We start from the raw sequence: 23,323 nt of genomic DNA on the forward strand, positions 1-23,323 counted from the left end.
CAGAGTCATTCCCAAATCTTTCTCCGTGCCCCCAGTAACTTCCTCCGGGGAGGAACACTCAGCCTCAGACATGTCGACACGCAGTACCGACACACCCACACTCACACCGGCCAAAAGGGGACAGACCCACAGGGAAGCCTGTAGAGAGAACACAGAGGGAGTATGCCAGCTCACACCCCAGTGCCCATATACTACTAAATAAATAATATATGATGGCTGCGCTGTAATTATATATACATATATAGCACCAAATTGCTTGTGCCCCCCCTCCCCCCGTTTTGCTCCCCAGTACTTGTAAGGAGAGTGGAGGTCCGGGCCAGCCTCTCTGCAGCGGCTGTGAAGAGATAAAATAGCGCTGGTAAGCTGTGCGGCTAAGCCCCGCCCCTTCCCGGCGCGCTGTAGTCCTGCTTAAATTTGAAATGTTTTATACTGGCGGGGGTATCGTACACAGTGCCCGGGCACCGAATATGCCTCTTTTGCCAGTAAAAAGCCACTCAGTAACTTGCTGCCCAGGGCGCTCCCCCCCAGTGCCCTGCACCCTGTGAGTGCCGTTGGTGTGTGGGAGCATGGAGCGCAGCGCGACCGCTGTGCTGTACCTCCGTTACTGAAGTCTTCTGTTCTTCTAATACTTACCCGGCTTCTTACTTCTGGCTTCTGTGAGGGGGGTGACGGCGCGGCTCCGGGAACAAGCAGCTAAGCGCACCAAGTGATCGAACCCTCTGGAGCTAATGGTGTCCAGTAGCCTAAGAAGCAGAGCCCTTAACTCACAGAAGTAGGTCTGACTTCTCTCCCCTCAGTCCCACGAAGCAGGGAGCCTGTAGCCAGCAGGTCTCCCTGAAAATAAAAAAGCCTAACAAAGTCTTTCCAGAGAAACTCAGTAGAGCTCCCCTAGTGTGTGTCCAGTCACTCCTGGGCACAGAATCTAACTGAGGTCTGGAGGAGGGGCATAGAGGGAGGAGCCAGTTCACACCCAGTCAAAGTCTTTAAGTGTGCCCATGTCTCCTGCGGATCCCGTCTATACCCCATGGTCCTTTTGGAGTCCCCAGCATCCTCTAGGACGTAAGAGAAATATTAGGATACAAAATCCCTTAGAAATGGAGATATGGAAAGGCTGCGCTAAGGGTCATTCTCTTGTAGGCAAAGTTAAGCAAGAGTGTGTGCATATATATCAGACCACAATTAAGCATATATAAGACTGTTCTTAGGTTTATCGTTTGCACCTGCTACAGTGCAGGTGCAAATACAAACGGATAATGAAGACTAGTTGCAACCTAAAAATATACTGCCCAAGCACATTCGATACGAGTACGACTCTGCATCAGTTTCAGTCTCCAGAACGAAGACATACTTGATGGCCTTGTCTGAATCCCTTTCGATAGGAATATTTCATAGGACTGATGGTAGACACAAATCTATGTGCATCGGTGGCATCTATGGTGGTCATTCAGAGTTGATCGCTCGCTGCCGATTTTCGCAGTGCAGCGATCAAGTGAAAAAACGGCAAAAATGCACATGCGCATGGTACGCAGCGCCCTTGCGCTAAGTACTTTAGCACAAAACTTTGTAAATTTACACAAGCTCGAGCTACGTTTTTCATCGCTTGAGTGATCGTAGTGTGATTGACAGGAAGTGGGTGTTTCTGGGCGGAAACTGGCCGTTTTCAGGGAGTGTGCTAAAAAACGCAGGCGTGCCAGGTAAAAACGCAGGAGTGGCTGGAGAAACGGGGGAGTGGCTGGCCGAACGCAGGGCGTGTTTGTGACGTCAAACCAGGAACTAAACGGACTGAGGTGATCGAGGTCTAGGAGTAGGTCTGGAGCTACTTAGAAACTGCAGCAAATTATTTAGTAGCAGTTCTGCCAATCTTTCGTTCGCTATTCTGCTAAGCTAAGATACACTCCCAAAGGGCGGCGGCCTAGCGTGTGCAATGTTGCTAAAAGCAGCTAGCGAGCGAACAACTCGGAATGAGGGCCTATGTTTTGCATCGGTTTGCATCTAAGTTTTTTCTAGATTTGCCACTCTTGTTCTCCATATATTTTGCCTAAGAAGGCTGCAGAAAACTGCAAGAAAATTTTGCTAAACCTCTGTCTTTGGAATCTGAACTCCTGAATCAAGGAAAATAAGGCCATGACAGCCAGAAACATGGCTACAAAGACATGCTAGATTAGCCAATTCTTAAGTATTATTTTACAGAGTGCAGTATTCTTTTGTATTTCCTTGCACCCAGATTTATTTCCCCTTTCAATGGAGTACCCATCCATTCTTCTGCCATTGTACTGGATAGCTGTTGCATGGTAGAGGAATGAGTTGTGTGCCATTGAAAGAAGGGTAGACTGTGGTAAGAGAGGGTTTGCGCATGGTAGCAACAATACTCAAGTAACCAATGCCATATAAATAATATTCAATTGGTATTCAGGGGCCTAATGTATGCCAATAAAAAAGAAAACAGGATTTTAATACCTACCGGTAAATCCTTTTCTCCTAGTCCGTAGAGGATGCTGGGGTCCACTTCAGTACCATGGGGTATAGACGGTTCCGCAGGAGCCATGGACACTTAAAGACTTTTCTAGAGTGTGAACTGGCTCCTCCCTCTATACCCCTCCTCCAGACCTCAGTATAGTAACTGTGCCCAGGGAGACGGACATTTCGAGAAAAGGATTTTTTTTTAAATTAACGGTGAGATTCATACCAGCTTACACTTCAACCATGCCGCACAACTTGGCATTCAACATAACTCATGCCAATGAGCATGAACATTACAACAACCGTGCTGAAACAACTTTACAAAATAACAACTGCAGGTAAAGAACGCACTGGGCCGGGTGCCCAGCATCCTCTACGGACTAGGAGAAAAGGATTTCCACTTTAGTACCATGGGGTTATACCAAAGCTCCAGTATGGGCGGTAGAGTGCGGATGACTCTGCAGCACCGATTGACCAAACTTGAGGTCCTCATCGGTCAAGGTGTCAAACTTGTAAAACTTAGCAAACGTGTTTGCCCCTGACCAAGTAGCTGCTCGGCAAAGTTGGAACGCCGAGATCCCGCGGGCAGCCCCCCAGGATGAGCCCACCTTTCTAGTAGAATGGGCATTCACCGAATTCGGTATCGGCAATCCTGCCGTGGAATGAGCATGCTGAATCGTACCTCTGATCCACCGCGCAATGGATCATGGAAGATCAAGTAAGGACTCTTGTGAGACAAGGCCCCTAACTCAGACATCCTCCTTGCGGATGCCAAGGCCAACAGCATGACCATTTCCAAGTGAGAAACTTCAACTCTATCTCCTGTAGAGGTTCAAACCAATCCGATTGAAGGAACTGCAACACCACGTTAAGATCCCATGATGCCACTGGAGGCACAAATGGAGGTTGAATGTGCAGAACCCCTTTCACAAACGTCTGAACTTCTGTAAGGGAGGCCAATTGTTTCTGAAAGAAAACGGACAAGGCCGAAATCTGGACCTTGATTGAAGCCAATCTTAGGCCCGCATCCACACCTTCCTGCAGAAAATGGAGAAAACGTCCTAACTTAAACACTTCCATAGGAGCCTTCTTGGATTCACACCAAGACACATGGTAATGTTTAGACGTTACTCCTTTCCTGGCCTGAATCAGTGTGGGAATGACTTCTTTGGGAATACCCTTTCGGGCTAAGATCCGGCGCTCAACAGCCATGCAGTCAAACGTAGCCGCGGTAAGTCTTGATACACGCACGGCCCCTGCTGCAGCAGGTCCTCGTGAAGAGGAAGAGGCCGAGGATCTTCTATGAGCAACTCCTGAAGATCTGGATACCAAGCTCTCCTCGGCCAGTCTGGGACAATGAGGATCGCTCGAACCCTTGTTCTTCTAATGATCTTGAGCACTTTTGGTATTAGTGGAAGTGGAGGGAAGACATATACCGACCGAAACACCCACTGGGTCACCAGTGCATCCACTGCTATTGCTTGAGGGTCTCTCGACCTGGAACAAGGACCCTCATTCCGAGTTGTTCGCTCGCTAGCTGCTTTTAGCAGCATTGCACGCGCTAGGCCGCCGCCCTCTGGGAGTGTATCTTAGCTCAGCAGAATTGCGAACGAAAGAGTAGCAGCATTGCGAATAAATAATTCTTAGCAGTTTCTGAGTAGCTCGAGACTTACTCCTACACTGCGTTCAGCTCAGCTCGTTTCGTTCCTGGTTTGACGTCACAAACACGCCCTGCGTTCGGGCAGCCACTCCCCCGTTTCTCCAGACACTCCTGCGTTTTATCCTGGCACGCCTGCGTTTTTCCGCACACTCCCAGAAAACGGTCAGTTTTCGCCCAGAAACACCCACTTCCTGTCAATCACACTCCGATCAATTCAACGATGAAAATTCTTCGTTCAGACGCGAGTAAATCTACTAAGTTTTGTGCTAAAATACTTAGCGCATGCGCACTGCGTACCATGCGCATTTTTGCCTTAATCGCTCCGTTGCGAAAATCAGCAACGAGCGAACAACTCGGAATGACTCCCAATATCTCTGAAGCTTCTTGTTGAGACGAGACGCCATCATATCTACTTGAGGAACTCCCCAAAGACCTGACACCTCTGCGAAGACTTCTTGGTGGAGGCCCCATTCTCCTGGATGGAGATCGTGTCTGCTGAGGAAGTCTGCTTCATAGCTGTCCACTCCCGGAATGAAAATTGCCAACAGAGCTCTGGCATGTCTTTCTGCCCAGAGGAGGATCTTTGTCACCTCTGCCATCGCCGCTCTGCTTTTCGTTCCGCCCTGACGGTTTATGTACGCGACTGCTGAAACATTGTCCAACTGGATCTGTACGGGTTGATCTTGAAGAAGATGCCCCGCTTGTAGAAGGCCGTTGTAAATGGCTCTCAACTCCAGAACGTTTATGTGAAGACAAGTTTCCTGACTTGACCATCTTCCTTGGAAGCTTTCTCCCTGTGTGACTGCACCCCAGCCTCGGAGACTTGCATCCGTGGTTACTAGGACCCAGTCCTGAATCCCCAACCTGCGTCCCTCTAGTAGGTGAGAACTGTGCAGCCACCACAGGAGCGAAATTCTGGCTTTGGATGACAGGATTATCTTCCGGTGCATGTGTAGGTGGGATCCGGACTTGTCCAACAGGTCCCAGTGGAATACTCTGGCATGGAATCGGCCATACTGTATGACCTTTGTCAAAGTCAGAAAAATATCTCTATGCACACTACCATATTTGCACCTCACACAGGTCCATGCTGCGCATGCGTACGCTCTCCCGTACGTGCGCATACTCACAGTCGCGGGCACCCGCAGGCGCACGGTATGCGTATTTACGGTAGAGTTTATGTGATCGTAGCGTGCGACTCAATCATTACATATTTTCACTATATAATGTATTTTGTAGATCATGGTCCCTTTGATAGATTCTGAAAGTTTAGTTAACATAGCATGTTCCTGAACAGAGAGATCCCTCTTTGTATTGTACGAAGGGTCTAACAGGGGTCATACAGTGGTGTTTGGTACCCATCGGAAGAGTATTTAAATAGCAATATTCCGGTGTTGGTTTGGAGCGGATTAATCGCTCGTGCGAATAGTTATGGACATAAGAAGTTTATGTCCATTTACTATTATTTGTTCTTATTTAGTCATGCGGCGGGAAACCCAGTATCCCACCCACCTGAACAGTTGGAAGCAGTCACAGCCCACCTGTATGAATCAACCTATGACCTTTTGTTATAATGCGAAGCCGAATTCCTGTGTCCAATGAACAATGAGATTGTAGGGACCATTGGATTGTATTGTGTGTGGGGCATAAATAGGCAGGCCGACCATATCCAGTACACTCTCTTCAACGGTTCTCATTGCTGATAATCGGGAGCTGGATATCGAGGCGCATGCGATCGTTTCCCCTTGTGCGTAAGTGTTTCTCCGCAACTATATTGATCTTCTTGTTATTGTGGGCCAATTTCTCTCTCTCTCTTCTCCTCTTTCTCTCTTATTTTCCCTTAAATAGTAATTGTATTGTATTTCCTGTGTAGTTATCTGGTTAGGTAGTCTATGTTATATTGTAGTGTATGATTTGTATTTGTATTAATTCTTTTGCAAGTATATCATTCATAATATATATATATTAGGCGTTGGACCCTGAGCACGGTATCTGTGTATTTCTTATAGTGTTAAGTATTCTCAGAGCGTCGGTGACGCTAGAACAGCTTTAAAGGTAATAAGGTTATACTGTGTTGCATTTACACTCTATCATTACACTAAGGTTTTACTGCACAATACACTGTTTATGGTTTAGATACAAAGGTTTAACATTGTGAGCGTCAGCGCCGCTGGTGATCTCCTCGTGGTCCCGAGCGTCCGCTACGCTATAGCGAATCATTACGTTAGTCAGCAGCCAATAGCGTGCCTGCCTGTGATCTCTTGGCCGTGAGCGAACGTGACGCTTGAGCGTCTCGACTACGGCTAAGCGATTGTTACGCAACGTGCGTACCCTTACGGTACTTCATACGTAGATAGCGTACAGTGTTCTTAGACCTCATAAAGGGTATTATATAAGATAAATATTTAGCTTTATCAATTGCGGGCTCGCCCGTCCTTCACATATCTGCACTAGGTAATTTCAGCAGACATTATCCAGCAGCAAAGGGCGGGAGATCATATTCCTCGTAGTGCTGTTTGGATAAGCGTCTGCTTCTCTTAGTAAAGGGTGCTGAAGGAATCCGGGAACCGGAGGTAAGAACAAAACGATAGTGTCCTTTTAAAACTGTTTATTTCTGTCTTGCGTACACACGCACGCATATCTGCATTTCTTTTCATTCGTGTATTTTCATATATCACTCTCCTGTTTGCCAGTTTTATAGTTGATAAACGTGCTAAGAGAGATTTGCCGCTATTTCATAGTTTAAGAGTAAAAAGGTAATATAGTTAAAGTATAGACAAACACAGCTGTGCCTGAGAGACAAGGCGAAGTCAGTGTGGTGCGCGGTAGATGATAAAGGATCATCTACATTGATAAACGTATAAATTGTGTTACGGTGGATCTTTGCTTTGCGTACACGTGTCTCTAACAAAGGACTGAGACTTGCGTACGCAACCCAAGGGCCGACGCACGCAGCGTATATTACGCAACGGAGCGTACGGGTACGCCCACGTAACTCAAATCACAAGTGTTAATTTTTTTTTCTTCAACGCGATAAATCGCGCAACGCGGTAAATAACGCAAGGCGATAAATCGCGCAAATCTATTTTAACATTCGAAATTTAAATTAACAGATCCTTCTCCTAATTTGTAACACATCTGGTCTAAAGAGAAATTTCTGCGCAGAAATAGAAATAGAAACAAAAGTGTATATGTGGTGAGTGAGTGTTTGTTTTTACAATTTTTGAGGTTGAACCACAAGAAAAGTCGAGTTCTCGTGAGGTACATGCGTGTAAGTGACGTACATGGTGGCTAGGGAGGCATCCCTGGTTAAAACATACAATTTGAGCATTAGAGTGTAGCAGACCAGGAGGTCATACTGTAACAGACCAGGAGGTCATAGCAGACCAGCAGGTTCTGGTACAGCAGACAAGGAAGTCCGCTATACAGTCCACAGGCACAACACCAAGAAAGGGTTGGTGCAACACCCAATATAGGCCATACAAGCTCTGGCTGAAGGAATTCGCAGCCGTAATTTTCGATTCCACTGGTCGTTCCGTACATAAGATTAGTTGCTTATGTGCTGAACGATTGTACCGCACGTAATTGTGTGCATTAGTAAACCTGACCGGTACTATTTGTGTACGAAGGTCATAAACGCTATTTGTACATTCTAACGTGATTTGTGTAATTTTTTTTATTTTAAGGGAGGTTCGCTGCTCACTCAGGAACTATCCAACAACCAATAGTTACTGGAAAGAGTAAGTGTTCTTCGGATCACCCTCACAGGTTCCAGTAAATAGAGGTTCAGGTCGCAGGGGCCCTGGGTCGAGTACGCCAGCACCATATCGGTGTGATCAGGTCGTATTGGTCGGCGTGGGCGAGTGAGTGGGGTACTCGGTAAACCGCCACCGTCAGCCTATTTTGAACATTTTGGTTTGCGTAAGGGTTGGCTGAATAAAGCAACACCTTCGAACTATGGGGGCCACTTGTTCAGGTAGGGGGCGATCAACCTCGGTTCGGGTTGATTCAGTGAACCGACCAGTCGGGTCGGCAAGGTACGTAATGTGTGAGAAATACGGAAGTCACACAGAAGCTTTATGTGATGAATGGGAGAGAATGACGGTACATGACGGGGAGAAATTCCCAAGAGTAGGTAGCTTCAGCACAGAAGTGTTAACGAATTTAAGGAGAAGGATATGTCTCATTAAATCAGCCAAGAGACGAATCAAACATTACGATTATTTACAGTTGTGGCAACAGGAGGGTGACATACAGAGAGGATTGGCTCAGGCGGCGGGATCTGGCTCGATCAGAAAACTGATAGCCACGGCCCCACCGCCACCATACATATCAGGAGAGAAATTGGTTGCGGAGAATGACGCACTAAGGTGTAACAAACAAACACTTAGCAACTGTGTAAATGTTAAAGATAATGTTAACCAATTAACCAATGCAAGTATTAACCCGTGCAAGTTGTACCCTGTTTTGAACTTTCCTCAGGAGTGTGATCAAGAGGACGAATCAGCAACAATTTCAGCGCTCTCTCTAGCAGCCACCATAGCAGAGACCACAGTAGGCACAGCTCCACCCCCGAGATTAGTAACAAAGGCCCCTAGCGGAGGGATAGGTGAGGTCGTATCAACGGGTAAGTACGGCACCATACACTATGCTGAAACTATTTCACCGCAGCCTGTAGAATCTACACAGAATGAGGTTGTTAGAGTTAATCCTGTTAAGGTAATAGTAGTTCCAAATGGGAAAACAGACACTTCAGGAGTCACTCCTGTTAGGAACATTGCCATGTACAGCCCATTTTCCCGAATGGAATTAAGGACCATAGTGTCGGAATTCCCTGACCCTAGAAAAGACTTAGTTGCCAGCCAAAAATACATCAGAGACCTAGGTAACACGGTAGAGCCCAACAATAAAGACTGGCAGATATTGCTGAGAGCATGTTTACCCTCCAATGTCGACGCAGCTCAATTTTTAGCTGACTGTGGATTAGATCAGGATGTACCTCTTACAGAAGTGTACAACAAAGACAATGTAAAAAGAATAAGTTTACAGTTAAAGGAGTATTTCCCAGCCGTAGTTAAATGGAACAAAATATTCTCCATTAAACAGAAGGAGTCAGAAACAGCTGCAGAGTATTTTCACAGAGCATTATCAGAAATGGCAAAATACACAGGCATAGAGGACATTAAAACAAACATAAACCATCGAGAAGTAGCAGTATCGGTACTGATGGATGGTTTAAAAGAGTCATTGAAGACTAGGGTACAGACCACACAACCATGTTGGCGAGGTCTGTCTGTGGCTACTTTGAGAGAGGCTGCTATTGATCACGATAGGAACATCACCAGACACAGGGAACAACAAGGTGATAAGTTAATGGCAGTAAGTATACAGGCCCTGACCACAAGGCAGCCTTTGTTTATATCACCAAACCCTGTGGGTAAGTCAAATGTGGTTACTTGTTATTCTTGTCATAAACAGGGACACATGGCACGAGATTGTAGAGTGAAGAATTCACGAAACTCATACCAACCCCCTAGACAACGACATGACACACGACATTGGGATCAGGGTCCGCAGAAACGGAGTTATGAGCCACATGCAGGGGAAACAAAAAGATATCCCCCGAACAGAGACTGGCAAGCCTCTGGTAGCTCCCAATTAACTCCATCACAAGTAGTTGCTGCCAGCGGGATTCAGGGAGGTCACCATACCCAATAGGGGTGTGGCCATACCTGTAATCTGCAGCCAGTAAAATTGATTGCAAGCCTTGGAAGTGAACCAGAAATTGCAATCAATGTAGCTGGTAAATCATTAAACTTTCTTGTAGACACAGGGGCGGCCAAATCAGTGATAAATTCGACAGTGGGCATGAGAACCACTGGTAAGACAATTCCAGCCATAGGGGTAACGGGAGTAGTCCAGCACTACCCTGTTAGCAAACCAGCCGAGATTACAGTAGGGCCTTTACATACCAAGCATTCCTTTTTGCTGGCTGCATCGGCACCGACTAATCTCCTGGGAAGAGACTTACTGTGTAAAATGGGGTGCGTCATTTATTGTACTCCTGAAGGTGTATTCTTGGACATACCTGAGAATCACGCTCAGGAAGTGCGAGACATGTTAGACTCCCCGTCAAAATTAATGTCACATACCATTATGACAAATAGGACTCCCTCCCAAGTAGAAGAAATGACATCTCAGATACCAGAGTCACTTTGGACTAAAGATGGACAGGACACTGGATTAATGGCAAACGTAGCTCCGGTAGTTGTACAAGTAAAAGATGGTAGGATAGCTCCAAAAATCCCACAGTACCCTCTGAAGCCAGAGGTGGAGTTAGGAGTGTATCCCGTAATAGAGCGCTTGCTACAACAGGGCATTCTGGTAAGAACGTCCAGCACTGCCAATAGTCCCATCTTCCCTGTTAAAAAGAGTGGGGGGAGGGGTTATCGGCTAGTGCAGGATCTAAGGGGGATTAACAAAATAGTTGAGAGTCAGTTCCCCGTAGTGCCAAATCCAGCCGTCATCCTAATGCAAATCCCTCCCACTGCGAAATTTTTCACTGTTATTGACCTCTGCTCCGCTTTCTTTTCGGTACCTCTGCACCCTGACAGTCAATATTTGTTTGCATTTACATACAGAGGAGTCCAATACACATGGACTCGATTACCACAAGGATTCATAGATAGTCCAAGTATATTTTCTCAGGCTTTGCATGATTGTTTACAGTCTTTCCAACCAGTGAGTGGATCAGTATTAATACAGTACGTGGATGATCTACTACTGTGTTCTGATTCATTGGAAGCATCCCTGAAGGATACGAAACAGCTCCTGTTTCATCTTTCAGACACAGGACACAAGGTTTCCAAAGACAAGTTGCAATTATGCCAAACTAAGGTAAAATATTTGGGACACTGTCTAACACAAGGACTGAGACACCTGACCGCTGATAGAATTCAAGCAATTAGAGACATGACTCTGCCACAAACCCAGCAACAGATCAGAACATTTTTAGGAATGTGTGGGTATTGCCGTAACTGGATCCCAGGGTTTTCCATTCTAGCGTTACCCTTGCAGGAGATGGTCTCCTCAAACAAACCTGATCGGATTTCGCATACAGACGAGTCTGAGACAGCATTTGAGAGACTTAAACAGTGCCTAACGCAGGCACCAGCATTGGGTATGCCAGACTATGGGAAACCCTTTGAACTATACGGAACAGAAAGTGCTGGTTGCGCGGCAGGCGTACTAACCCAAAAGCACGGTGATGCCAGCAGGCCGGTAGCATATTACAGCGCTCAGCTAGATACGGTAGCGCGATCCCTCCCCACATGCTTGCGAAGCGTTGCCGCGATAGCATTGCTAGTAACGAAAAGCGAAGACGTCGTGCTAGGTCACAACCTCACAATTCATACACCACATGCAGTGTCAGCCTTGTTAAATTCTGCCCAAACCAGACACGTCTCATCAGCGCGGTTTACAAGATGGGAATTGGCACTAATGGCCCCCGTAAACATCACCATAAGGAGATGCAGTGCATTAAATCCTGCAACATATCTCCCAGGTGTGCCTGGACAGGCACAAAGGGTGGAGGATGAGAGTGGTGGGGGAAGGAGAATTTAATACAAAGGAAGACACACATGATTGTATGGAATATTTGACCCAAAATTTTACCGCAAGGCCTGACATCAGCGACAACCCACTGGAAGATGTAGAACTTACGTTCTACACGGACGGTAGTTGTCATAGACAGTCAGACTCGGGAGACTTGTGTACTGGATACGCAGTCGTAGATGACCAAGGCACCATAGAAGCGGAACCGCTAGGCCCACCTCACTCAGCCCAGGTTGCCGAACTGGTCGCCCTAACCAGAGCATGTGAATTGGCTAAAGGCAAATCAGCCAATATCTACACCGATTCTAGATACGCATTCGGGGTAGTCCATGATTTCGGAGCCCTATGGCGCCTCAGAAATTTCATGACGGCAGCTGGTACACCGGTAGCGCATGCAGCTCATATAAAAAGGCTTCTAACAGCGATACAGGAACCCGACAGAGTGGCTGTTATCAAATGTAAAGCACACACATATAGCCAAGACCCAGTATCACTTGGTAACAGCCGAGCAGACGAAGCTGCTAAATTAGCAGCTGCTACCCCCAGACAGACAGACACCACACAACTGATGGTATTTAATACCATCAACACACAGAAGTTGTGTGAGATGCAGAATTTGTGTTCCACACAGGAAAAGGCAGTCTGGAAGGCAAAAGGATATGGTCAGGAGTCCTCAGGACTCTGGACGGATGGACACGGTAAACCAGTGGCCCCCAGAGCATACCTTCCATGTTTAGCTGAGGCAGCTCACGGGCTGACTCATCTGGGCAAGGAAGGGATGTGCAAGTTGGTAAGAGCATATTGGTGTGCCCCAGGATTTTCATCTCATGCGAGTAAAAGGGCAATGTCATGCCTTACCTGTCTGAGAAAGAACATCGGAAACGCAATACCTACAGAACCATCTCATATCCCACCTGCCGGCGGCCCTTTCCAGGTAATACAGATTGACTTTATTCAATTACCCCCTTGTCGAAATTTGAAATATGTACTTGTTTGTATAGATGTTTTCTCAAATTGGGTCGAAGCATTTCCAGCGGCCACAAATACCGCTATGTTTACTGCTAAGAAAATTGTGCAGGAATTTGTATGTAGATATGGTATCCCTAGAATTATCGAAAGTGATAGGGGTACCCATTTTACAGGTGATGTCTTCCAAGGAATGTGTAAATTGATGGGAATTGATAGCAAGCTGCACACTCCATACCGTCCACAGGCGAGTGCGAAAGTGGAAAGAGTGAACAGCACTATTAAAAATAAACTGAGTAAAGTGATGGCAGAGACAGGATTGACATGGCCAGAAGCTTTACCCATTGTACTGTACAGCATCAGAACCACTCCCAGGTCCCCTCTTAATCTGTCTCCCTTTGAAATCTTGTTTGGTCGACAACCGCATGTTATGATTAACCCTCAGGATGATTTGAAGTGTAACAATGAAGTGACTGTAAAATACTTGATTAACATGAGTAAACAGTTAAGGAATCAAAATGATAATCTGAAGTTAGTGATTCCTGATTTACCAGATAGTAATTGTCATGACATTGAACCTGGGGATTATGTAATGATACGGAATTTTCTACGCTCAGGTTGCCTTATTGACAGATGGGAAGGACCATACCAGGTCTTATTGACTAGCACTACAGCATTGAAGGTTGCTGAGAGAGAGACTTGGGTTCATTCGTCCCACTGTAAGAAGGTTGCTGATCCAGAGAGGTCCCGTGATAAGGAACAGACGGTAGAGGTTGTATCACTGGAGTGTCTGTTCCAGGAGGATTGAGGCGGCACCTGAGCATTGAAAATCACAAGACCAAAAGCAGTTGTCGATCCCCTGTTCCCTTTTATTGTTTTTCACCAACTTCCCATCCCCTCTCCCTCAAATTATTTTTTCCCCCTTCTCATTCTTCTCCATTTCCTCCTACAAGATGGACTTGCCCCAAGAGACTGTGATCCGGATTTTCCTGTTGACTATGACGTTGACCAGAGCAGTCTGTTCCGGCGAGAGTACCATGGAGGTCGAGAGAGGTTCTGGAATGGGTTCTGATGATAAAGATGGAGGCGTAGTTTTCCAAGAACAACTTAACCAACAAGTAAAGGCGAGTATCAGAAAACGATCCGATAGCATTGACCATAGAAGGAATTGTGAAGGATTGTTAGCTGAAGAAAACTGTATCTGTCGGCTCTGTAACAATGTCATTGAGGATGGGTGCATAAAGAAATGCCAATCCAGTTTTAATATCCATATGGACCGGCATCCATTGAGTGACTATCACTCCTTAGTGGGTAGTGTGTTAAATAAAACAGATTGTTGGGTATGCTCTCAAGTACCTCAAGGTCATAGCAAATCAGGGCTAGTACCATTTCCTTTAACGTTAGGGGAGGTACTTGAGTTAAGTGGTGGGAGACCGGTGGACAGGAGGTTTAATATCTCCAGCCCTCCTAGTTTGAAGCTCCACCAATACCATGTGGATAGGTCCCTATTATGTTTTAACATCTCCAATCCCCGAAAGCCGGGAAATTGGGAAGTGTCATGGAGTAATCATACCATGACCTTTTCGCATAGAGCAGATAGAATGCCTACAGATACAGAGCTTATACGCCACATAGCCAGTAGAGGAAAATCTTTCCGGTATAGGTATACCTTAGGAAATAGGATTACGAGAGTTGGAGAGGTATCACCAGGATACTGTGCACATATCGTACAACCTGATACGTGTACTAAGCAGATGGAAGAATTAGGGTTAGGAGATTTCACATGGAAGGTGTGTAATATGGTTATGTCCTACTCCGTCCCATATGTTCTCCCCGATGATGCATATTTCATATGCGGGAGAAAGGCGTATAAGTGGCTTGCCCCAAACTCTGAAGGATTGTGTTATATTGGAAAAGTACTGCCTGAAGTAATGACTATCACACGACAAAATGAAAGACATACACCGTGTTGCCCAAACTCCTTATACTCACACCCATTACGAGCACGTAGTTAAACGACACCTGATAGAAAGAACAGAGCATCCGGCCTCTGACATGATCCATGAATCCACCGGGATTCAGTTTCTAATCGCGTTAGACATCACTCGCACCGCCAGAGGAGTGTTGAATTATAAATACATATCTGCGCTCGCCAATTTGTTAGATAATATCACTGAAATGTATGATGACACGTTTAGGTATACTGGAAGAGAACTTCAAGCTTATAACACAGAACTGGTACAGCATAGAATGGTTCTTAATTACCTCACAGCAGTGACAGGCGGATATTGTGTCACACTGGCAACACAATACGGCGTGAAATGTTGCACATATATTACGAATAGCACCGAGGACCCGGTTGAGGTCATAGACCAAAAGATGGACGATATTCTCCAACTGAAGTGGGAATTTAGCAGGAGACACAATCTCACTCTTGCTGCTGTAGGTAATGAGCTGACTGGTTGGGTGTCATGGTTGAACCCGCGAAATTGGTTCTCTGGTTTAGGAGACTGGGCTCAAGGAGTCATAATGGATGTTGGGAAGTTTCTCCTATGTATCTTAGGTGTTATCATAACGATTGGTTTGATATTTAGATGCGGTCAGGCTTTAATGAGGTGCAATCGTCGTACAAGGGTAATGAGTTTAAGGAGTGAGGAAACTGTAATTCCAATGAACTTGATTTATGACCCAAATGTAGAAACAATGATGTGATGAAAATGCGATTTCTACGGTCCGTTTCTTTCACCTGTTTTTCCGTTTCCTCCAAGGTAAAAAGACCCACTTGGACGAGGAATTTAATGAGCCGATATACAGACAACAGAGGGATTAAAGAAGAAGTTTTGACAACCTGATACACAGATTTTTGATGAACTATGCCATGGATCCCCAGTTTCCCTAGAAATTTTAAAATTACGCTAGCCCAACACTTTTTGTAAATCTATGGACATTGACAGCTTTTGCTCGCACCTTATGGGCAAAAGCACAAAGAAGACTGCATTCAACAGACACCAAACAAGACCTCAATCGACGAATGTACATTTACCTGACATAGAATACCACCGCATTTACCGTAATTATGTCTTTTCTTCATTTCTACAACCCTCAGGTAATGACACACATAGTCGATAGGGAATACAGGCACAGATATCAGCAATCACATATCTCCCCCATTCATGTATCATCAACTAAAATGTGCTCCCCCATTTTGTTACAACCAAAGCCGAAAAGAGCTCGGTAAAGTTTGACAGCCCATCCACAGACCCGTACCACGGGATAAGAAGGAATTCAAATGTATACTTCGCAATACCTCGAAGCTTGATTTAAAACACGTACGGCACGATGATACATGACCCCCAAGCACGGATTCATACACACATGCTTCTGCTATCTCACTAGGTCATACCCTTTTCCTACCTTCTCCTCTCCTCCCCTACCCAACCATGTAAATGTATTAACCCCTGACATATATTTTTTTCTCCTTTTGAAATGTTTTAGAAGGTGGCAGTTATTGTTGACTGCCAAAGGGTGGACTGTCAAAGTCAGAAAAATATCTCTATGCACACTACCATATTTGCACCTCACACAGGTCCGTGCTGCGCATGCGTACGCTCTCCCGTACGTGCGCATACTCACAGTCGCGGGCACCCGCAGGCGCACGGTATGCGTATTTACGGTAGAGTTTATGTGATCGTAGCGTGCGACTCAATCATTACATATTTTCACTATATAATGTATTTTGTAGATCATGGTCCCTTTGATAGATTCTGAAAGTTTAGTTAACATAGCATGTTCCTGAACAGAGAGATCCCTCTTTGTATTGTACGAAGGGTCTAACAGGGGTCATACAGTGGTGTTTGGTACCCATCGGAAGAGTATTTAAATAGCAATATTCCGGTGTTGGTTTGGAGCGGATTAATCGCTCGTGCGAATAGTTATGGACATAAGAAGTTTATGTCCATTTACTATTATTTGTTCTTATTTAGTCATGCGGCGGGAAACCCAGTATCCCACCCACCTGAACAGTTGGAAGCAGTCACAGCCCACCTGTATGAATCAACCTATGACCTTTTGTTATAATGCGAAGCCGAATTCCTGTGTCCAATGAACAATGAGATTGTAGGGACCATTGGATTGTATTGTGTGTGGGGCATAAATAGGCAGGCCGACCATATCCAGTACACTCTCTTCAACGGTTCTCATTGCTGATAATCGGGAGCTGGATATCGAGGCGCATGCGATCGTTTCCCCTTGTGCGTAAGTGTTTCTCCGCAACTATATTGATCTTCTTGTTATTGTGGGCCAATTTCTCTCTCTCTCTCTCTTCTCCTCTTTCTCTCTTATTTTCCCTTAAATAGTAATTGTATTGTATTTCCTGTGTAGTTATCTGGTTAGGTAGTCTATGTTATATTGTAGTGTATGATTTGTATTTGTATTAATTCTTTTGCAAGTATATCATTCATAATATATATATATTAGGCGTTGGACCCTGAGCACGGTATCTGTGTATTTCTTATAGTGTTAAGTATTCTCAGAGCGTCGGTGATGCTAGAACAGCTTTAAAGGTAATAAGGTTATACGGTGTTGCATTTACACTATCATTACACTAAGGTTTTACTGCACAATACACTGTTTATGGTTTAGATACAAAGGTTTAACATTGTGAGCGTCAGCGCCGCTGGTGATCTCCTCGTGGTCCCGAGCGTCCGCTACGCTATAGCGAATCATTACGTTAGTCAGCAGCCAATAGCGTGCCTGCCTGTGATCTCTTGGCCGTGAGCGAACGTGACGCTTGAGCGTCTCGACTACGGCTAAGCGATTGTTACGCAACGTGCGTACCCTTACGGTACTTCATACGTAGATAGCGTACAGTGTTCTTAGACCTCATAAAGGGTATTATATAAGATAAATATTTAGCTTTATCACCTTGTAGGCCGCTACCATCTTTCCCAACAACCGAATGCATTGATGAATCGACACTCTTGTTGGTTTCAGAATTTGAGAAAAAATTCCAAATAAAGAAAAATGGAAAAGAAGTAGACTCTTGTTTGGGAGCACTCAACCTCAGAAGGACTAAAGTGATCAAGCCTATCAGCGAAACGTACGTCAGGACCCATATGGTCACGTGGTGCGCACACGTGACCTGTAAGCCGGATCATCTCAGCCTGTCACCAGGCAACCACAGAAGCCGCGGAAGTTAGCGGCTCTCTCCCCACCCGCCGGAGCTCGATTGCGGGCAAACAGTGGTCGGTATCCACGGGACTTTCCGCAACTCTCTGGAGCCCGTTTGCGGGTACAAACGGCGGGACGTAGCGGCATTCTCCTCACTTGCTGGAGCTCGATTGTGGGCAGGAGCAGCGGGGATTAGCGGCACCCCTCCCGTTATCCACACTCACAATACCTGTACCGGAAAACCTGGGGACACAAAAATCCTACACAGCTTGGTATCGTATGAAATACTGGAGTGTCTGGTATACATATAACAGTACTTGTTATGCTTACATTTTTAGCAGTCCCTACATAGGGAGATTAGTAAATAATTATCTGCCAACTTACATATCCCCACAAGCTATATTACTGCTTAGTGGCAATACTATTTTAAAATTATATGTTATAAATTTTGCCAGGTTTAGACCTATGTTTCCTGATCACCACAGAATGGTTGATGATTTTTCTGCTATTAAAGCGGACACCTGTTATGTTTTTACCTAATATACAATTACACTCTTCTGCAAGAATAATATACCATATGCTGCGGTAAGAAACCAGCTGCATATCTTGTATAGGTACATACAGATGGTTTATTTATCCATTTATTATGTACTATATTTCATGAAAATTTCATGAATATAAATTTCCATTTGCTTTTGCTGAACCAACATATGTGCCTGGGTACTCCGGAAGGTGGTGGAGTACATTTTTAGAAATTATGAATTGTATTGAGAAATTCCCTGTTTAAATCTGTATATAAGGCATTAAATGCATCCAAGCTCTCTGTTCATACCATTAAAGGGCCACCTGGTCTAGAAACTCACCAATTGAAAGTGATTTTACTAATCAGTGAAAAGCATACAATTGCGGATATACCCCACTAAAGGTGCTTAATTGCATCCAAGCATGATTGCTATATAGTGGTGGGCAGGGTTGGTACTTAGATGGGAGACCACTTTGGAACACCCTGTTACTGCAACACTTGCTTTCATCTGTATACCTCAGACGTATATACCAATGGTGGATTATTGGTTGTCAGAAAAATATAGATGCAAACCCATCAACTATAAAGGATTCTTTGTAGTAATCTTGGGATTATTCCTGGTGATAAATGTATGCCTAGTTTTACATATTTAGACAGCACTACTGTGAGTGAATTATTCACTCATAATTGACTGGTGTACAGTACTGCATAAATAAGGAAGGATTTACCTTGTTTGGATATCTGTGGCCTTCACATTGTTTTGCCATATAATTGTTATATCCAATTTGTATATTTGAGCCTAATTGTCACATGTGTGTCCGTCCCCTTTTCTTGTGGAAAATACGACCAATTCTATTTCCTGTTTAAGGTGACAAACAAAAGGGCTAGCTTAAAAAATTGCGGACATACCCCACTGGAGATGCCCAATCTCTTCCGATCTTGGAAGCCAAGCAGTGGAGGGCCGGACTAGTACTTGGATGGGAGACCACCTTGGAACATTCCTGGTACTGCAAATAAATTTTGCTGCCTAAATTTATGTCACAGATAGGTACTCGGATCCATATGACCTATGATTTAATTTTCTGCAACTATTTTTCCACTTGGGATTCTTGCAGTATGAATGATGGTCATATACTCTCTATGACGGACACTACTGAGACTAGAAGGTGACATTCTTTTGACTATATAAAAGATTTTCCGGCTTATATTATATTATAGCAATTTTTGCTAATTATCTACTCTAATCTATATAAATATTTTTGCTTAATAGTCTTGAATCACATATTTATTGAAATCCGATAATTCTACATATTTTACTAAGAAATTATTAAAATTATGATTTTATCAGTATAAGACATTAATACACTTTAGTCCTTCTGAGGTTGAGTGCTCCCAAACAAGAGAGTCTACTTCTTTTCCATTTTTCTTTATTTGGTATTTTTTCTCTGATACTTTTTTGACTCATGGGAGCACCACTGAATGGTAACAAAATTCAGTGCACCTGAAAAGATACAGTATCTTTCTATATGCACAGTTACCTTAATCCAAAGTAATTCTAAAACAAAAATTTCAGTTTCTCAGAGGACATTATTCAGATTTCTATTTATACAAAAACCATTGATAGACCGGTGCGGTTCCCACAAACCCCTTTCTCGAATACTGGTTTCAGAATTTGTTTGACAATTCTCTGGATTTCCAGAGCCTTTTCTACTGGAAGAAATACCCTCTGTACTTCTGTGTCCAGTATCATCCCCAGAAAGGACAATCTTGTCGTCGGTTCCAACTGTGACTTTGGAAAATTTATGATCCAACCGTGTTGTTGAAGTACTGTCAGGGAGAGTGCAATGTTCTGCACCAACTTTTCCCTGGACCTCGCTTTTATCAGGAGATCGTCCAGGTAAGGAATTATATTGACTCCTTTCTGTCGAAGGAGGACCATCATCTCCGCCATCACCTTGGTGAACACCCTCGGTGCCGTGGAGAGTCCGAACGGCAAAGTCTGAAATTGGTAATGACACTCCTGTATCGTGAATCTCAGATAAGCTTGATGTGGAGGATAAATGTGAACATGTAAGTAGGCATCCTTTATGTCCACCGACACCATGAAATCCCCTTCCTCCAGACTGGAAATCACTGCCCTCAGAGATTCCATTTTAAACTTGAACCTTTGCAGGTAGAGATTCAGAGATTTCAGGTTTAGAATCGGACTGACCGAGCCGTCCGGCTTCGGAACGACAAAGAGGCTTGAATAAAACCCTTCCCCTTGTTGTGACAAGGGAACCAGGACAATGACTTGATCCTGACATAATTTTTGTATTGCTGCTACTACTACTTCCCTGTCTGGGAGTGAAGCTGGTAAGGCCGATTTGAAAAATCGGCATGGGGGAACGTCTTGAATCTCCAGTTTGTACCCGTGGGACACAATTTGTAAGATCCACGGGTCCAGATTGAACCCAGAACTGACTGAAAAGTTTCAGACGTGACCCCACCTGAGCGGAATCCCGCAAGGGAGCCCCAGCGTCATGCTGAAAATTTGGCAGAAGCAGGTGTTGATTTCTGCTTCTGTGATCCTGGAGACGCTGCGGACTTTTTTCCTTTTCCCCTTCCTCTACCAACAAAGAAAGGGGAACCTTTCCCCTTTTTGTATTTATTGGGCCGAAAGGACATTTTCTAAACTGAGGTCTGGAGGAGGGGCATAGAGGGAGGAGCCAGTTCACACTCTAGAAAAGTCTTAAAGTGCCCATAGCTCATGCGGAACCGTCTATACCCCATGGTACTGAAGTGGACCCCAGCATCCTCTAGGACGTATGAGAAAACAAACATTCCCTATAGCATTAGCATTACACTGCTGCTACCATCCTGAACCACTGACACAAGACAGAATGGATCCGTTAAATTTGGACACTACCATCTGCATGTTGTAGCAGAAATTTAGATTGACCTGACCATGCATTTTTCCTACTGTATAGTTCTGATAAGCCTGTACTCATTGTAGTCTCAGTTTACTATTCATAGCGGACAGGAGTAGAGCGTGGTGTGGTCTTCTGCTGATGTAACCCATCCACTTTAAGGTGCCAGGGTTCAGGCAGTGGCATGCGGGTACTCTCCACTGCATTGTCCTGTCGGAGGTCCCGGTCCTTGGTGAGCTGATCCACTAATGGAAGTCTGACTTTTGCCCAACTGACTTTATCCACCAAGGTAAATAAGGGGTAATCGGTGCACCAGTTGATGCCTTAATAACGTTGCACAACCTGCCACATCCCTAGGTTCCTGACTACAGGTGGTCAGACTCCAGGTTCTTGTTACCCGCATTACCTGTGGTATCCTGTACTTCTAGTCACTCTGATTGGTTTCAGTACCTGTAATACCAGTTCCAGTCCAGTTCTTCTAACTGCAATACCGGTCCCAGACCAGTTCCAGCAATACTGGTCCCAGCCCGGGGTGTACCGGTCCCTGCCAGGTTCCAGTACCAGCCCGTGTGTAGCAGTAACAGTCCCAGCCCAGTTCCAGTAAATAAATAAAAGCCTCCTAACATTTTCTTGTCTCTCCTGCAGGCACTAAATAAAAAACTGAGTTGCAGTTGGAGAGGGGTGGTGTTGGATGGTGTTTCGGCCTCAACAGTTAACTATTTGGTGCCTACTCCTCCGCTTTCCACTTAACCCATTGTCTACCAGTGTTCCCCAGGTAGGACAAGAGAGGAATGAATGTGGTTTAGGTTATCTAACAGAACTACTCCAGAAAATTAAGGACTGCTATTTAGAACTTGCACTCTTATTCTATTACAAAATCCACGTACCATGGATGAATCTAAAAATTATCATAATTTTATCAAGGAATCTCTCCAGCTCTTCATCGGTGGCTTCTTTGTTTCCAGAGCGTAACTTAGAATCCACATATTTGGCTGCAAAGAAAAATAAATGAAAAAATAAACCAAACATATAAAAACACATTGTTAAATATGATGCAAAGCAAATTAAATGTAATTTTAGAATAAAATTCACCATCAAGTGAAAGTCTGTACCCCTCAAGTGGTCATTAAACTATATTACATTGTAAAAATATATTAGTTGGGCACCCAGGTCTTATTGGTCCTCTGCATGTGTATGCCAGCACAGAATCAGGCGATAACATGATCACACCAATCTGATGACAGATGCAGGATACAAAATCCCTATCCAAAATTACAAAATTTCATGCAGCATCATACAATGTAGTTTTCCTGGGTTAATGTACTGCTCACGCTAGGCTGTTTGAGCAGGCCGCCACCCTCTAACAGATTTAAAAACGGCAAATGTGCCCTGTCCTTTTAGCAGCACCCTGCTAAAACAGCCTGCCCTATGTAGCCCCCACCCGCAGTGCCTCACGGGTGGGAAAAGCTGCGGTTGCCGACCCCTGCCAGGTGAATGGATGTAGTGCGCATGCGCACGGCATCTATTCAGTAAGGGGAAGGCTTAGGCGCAGCCCAGCATGTCGGTACTGGGCATGCCCCTAAGAGTAAGGCCAACATGCCGCAGTCACCTCTTCGGCCAGCCTTATCGGGCACGCACACAGATGCCCTCCCACACTACACCACAGCACCCTGCCGTGCCTTAATGTTAGCGGAAACACTATAATTGACATTTACAATGTAATGGAGGATAAAGCTTGATGGTATTTTCTTCCCTTTTCCCTAGTTTAAGATAAATGAAACATGAGAACCCCGGATCTAAAAATTTGATTGACAGCAAAAAATCCACAGCATAGGAATAGATTTAGCAATAGTATATAACGCTTGTATATCTATAAATTGTACGATAAGGTACCAATTATATTATTATTGAATATTGTGTACAGTTTTGGGCACCGCACTATAAAAAAAGATATCTTGGAACTTGAAAGGGTTAAGAGGCGAGCCACCAAACTGATCAAGGTGTTAGAGGCACTGGACTATG

At 44.7% G+C, this 23,323-nt stretch overlaps 1 protein-coding gene and 1 pseudogene across 2 annotated transcripts in view; one reads left to right on the forward strand and one right to left on the reverse strand.

Annotated features, from left to right (window-relative positions):
* CUL4A (cullin 4A) overlaps positions 1 to 23,323 on the reverse strand; it is a 242,315-nt gene that overhangs the window by 125,367 nt on the left and 93,625 nt on the right. For both annotated transcript variants that reach the window (XM_063953120.1, XM_063953119.1), the window contains exon 13: positions 22,189 to 22,293. In XM_063953120.1, coding sequence (XP_063809190.1) covers positions 22,189 to 22,293 — 105 coding nt within the window. The remainder of the gene's footprint in view (positions 1 to 22,188; positions 22,294 to 23,323) is intronic.
* LOC135054397 (5S ribosomal RNA) lies at positions 19,288 to 19,408 on the forward strand (annotated as a pseudogene).

This window comes from Pseudophryne corroboree, chromosome 2 (genome assembly GCF_028390025.1).
Source record: "Pseudophryne corroboree isolate aPseCor3 chromosome 2, aPseCor3.hap2, whole genome shotgun sequence".
In the NCBI taxonomy this organism is placed as follows: domain Eukaryota; kingdom Metazoa; phylum Chordata; class Amphibia; order Anura; family Myobatrachidae; genus Pseudophryne; species Pseudophryne corroboree.